This window comes from Labrus bergylta, chromosome 13 (genome assembly GCF_963930695.1).
Source record: "Labrus bergylta chromosome 13, fLabBer1.1, whole genome shotgun sequence".
NCBI lineage: Eukaryota > Metazoa > Chordata > Actinopteri > Labriformes > Labridae > Labrus > Labrus bergylta.
In genome coordinates, this window is record NC_089207.1 from 21,403,796 (window position 1) to 21,406,295 (window position 2,500).

Consider the following 2,500-nt stretch of genomic DNA (forward strand, 5'->3'; position numbering starts at 1 on the left):
CCCCAGAAACTGTTTGGTCTGAAAACACTTTAAAAAGGGGGGCTGGTTCCTGCAGTTCTTAGAACTATGAAAATGTTCCACAGATAGAATTCTCTCATTAAACCCTGATTGAAAAATCTTGTATTTTAATATCATTTAGCCTCAAAGGTCCACAGCACGACTTCAGACTACTTTTATAAATGAAAAATATTATATATTAACTGCTGAGAATGAGCCGAATTTCACCGAACGACTCCTGATTAAATGGTTACCCTCAGACAAAGATATTAGAATCTGTTTTACTTTATGTTAAGTGAGGAAATGCTAAATTTCTCTTTTTAAACGGAGTCCGGCGCAGCTCTTGCAGAGACCGCTCCCTTGCTTTCTCCCCTCTTGTTCCTCGCAGACTCTCGGGTCTCCTGATGAACCCAGCTGGTTTCATTTAAACTCACTTTCCAAAGAAGTCGGAGATGTTGTGCAGACAGTGGTCCAGGTAACCTCCGCCGTGCAGGGTGGAGTTCGACACCAGCAGGAGTCTCCTCTTCATCTCCGGACTCAGACACAGACTAGGACCCGCTGCAGAGACAGAACAAACCCTCCTGATGAGTCCAGAGGTCTTGGTCCAAGGTCCGGCCGTGATCCCGCTGACAGCAGCTCTGTGTCGGGCTGTAAACACAGATAAGACGGTGTAAACTAACCTGCTGAGTTAATCAGAAACTTTTCACCACGAGAGATAAACAGCCACCATCACCGCCCGCCAGACTCCGTCTTAATTTACACAGATTTAGTTTCACTTTGACCAAAACAAACTTTATTTAAGGTTTAGTCATGTGTTTCTCGCTTTTCCCACCAGCGGAAACAACATGAGTACTTCCGGCCATGTTCTTTCAGAGTAAAAGCATCGTTATAACATCTTTTATTTAAATCATATTTTGATTAATACCACAATTTTGTCCGAAGACAATTAGGGACAACATGAGAAATAAATGATCAGGAGGAAGATTTTACCAGCAGTCAAAACCAGTGGTGTAGTTACAGAAAGTGTCCACTAGGTGGCAGCACGACAATAAACCATTAAACCTGTATACCAGCAGTCAAAACCAGTGGTGTAGGTACAGAGAGTGTCCACCAGGTGGTAGCACGACATTAACATTAAACCTGTAACAGGCTCAGTTTATTCTTCTTCAGGAACTTGTAGTTTTTTATTTATATTTCTAAACAAAGAAAAACGCAGTTTAAGCTCCACGCCGACAGTTTGAGTTCACTTTACATGTTTAAATATTTATCACTAAAAACATCAACATATATAAGTTTATAATGTTTAGTCTCCATGATTAGATTATTTATTATTCAGAAAAGCAATTAAAACTATTTTAATTACCAATGATTATCGACTTTATTTTCATTTTACAGAATAAAGATGTTTGTACTGAGGTCTGTGAGGTCTCCTTATAATCAGAGAAATGAGCCGGAATAAACCTTAGTGCTCACACACACACACACACACACACACACACACACACACACACACACACACACACACACACTGCTTTTAGAAAAATGTTTAAATATGAATTCAACACTTCTACTTCTCTTCTGCACTCCATATATTTATGTATTTATTGGAGAGGGAGCGAGAGAGAGAGAGAGAGAGAGAGAAGAGCTCATCGGTGGAAACAGCAGCAGGGGGCGTGGCTTAACCACATCTGGATGAAAAACATCTGGAGCCTCTCTCTCTCTCTCTCTCTCGCTCTCCCTCTCTCTATCTCCCCCTCTCTCTCTGATACCGGAGTCAGACCGAGCAGTGGACGGACCTTTCACCGTGTGTGTTTCTCTCCCCGCAGATGATGGCTCGGTTCCGGACGCTTTGGACCGGGATCCTGGTCCTCCTCACGGCCGGTGAGTGCAGATGATCTCCGGCTGTTTTCTGTCTGTTTCTCGGGGGTGATTGTGGAGCTCCGGAGGGGCCGCTGGATGGAGGAGGGGGGGGGGGGGGGGTCTGTTTTGGAAAATCTGCTCTCATACAAGAAATCTGATCCTTCATCACATTCAAGTACCAGTTCGACATTTTTAAAGTTCTGCAGAGAAAGTTAAAGAACCACAGGTTTGATGAAAGTGATTCTCAGCTTCTTGAAGTCAAAGTTTCAAAGTAAAATAAACTTTCTAAAGTTAAAGTTCACAAGAGTTCTCAGCTTCATGGGGCCTCTTCCTTTATTAAAGTTAAAATATAAAAGTACCACAGGACCGACTTTGATTCAGTGAAAGTACTCACACATGTTCAGACGCCTCTTTAGTTATTTACATTTAATGCTTAACTTTTTATTTTGCTTCTGTTAAACTCTTTAATCACCGTTCAGACCCTGAGTCTGTAATCATGACTATGGAGATACATTTTATTAAAGGGTGACTATCTATCTGGATTCATCTGCATTGATCCTTGTTACGGTGCTGCAGTGGTTAGTGAGGAGGTTCCTGGTTTGAATCCCCGTCTGACAGGAGCCTCTCTGTGTGGAGTCTGCAT

The 2,500-nt window shown here is 42.2% G+C and overlaps 2 protein-coding genes across 3 annotated transcripts in view; one reads left to right on the plus strand and one right to left on the minus strand.

The window, feature by feature from the left end:
• Window positions 1-1,932, minus strand: part of si:dkey-69o16.5 (Alpha-aspartyl dipeptidase-like) — a gene marked incomplete in the record, with an annotated part of 3,474 nt that extends 1,542 nt beyond the window's left edge. The window contains 2 exon segments of one of the 2 annotated variants that reach the window (XM_065962486.1): window positions 432-645; window positions 1,794-1,932. In XM_065962486.1, the coding sequence (XP_065818558.1) occupies window positions 432-526 (95 nt within the window). 2 annotated transcript variants of the gene reach the window in all.
• Window positions 1,740-2,500, plus strand: part of tgfbr2l (transforming growth factor beta receptor-like) — a 13,039-nt gene continuing 12,278 nt past the window's right edge. Inside the window, exon 1 of the mRNA XM_020635433.3 lies at window positions 1,740-1,878. Within this exon, the coding sequence (XP_020491089.1) occupies window positions 1,824-1,878 (55 nt within the window). The 5' untranslated portion in view covers window positions 1,740-1,823. The remainder of the gene's footprint in view (window positions 1,879-2,500) is intronic.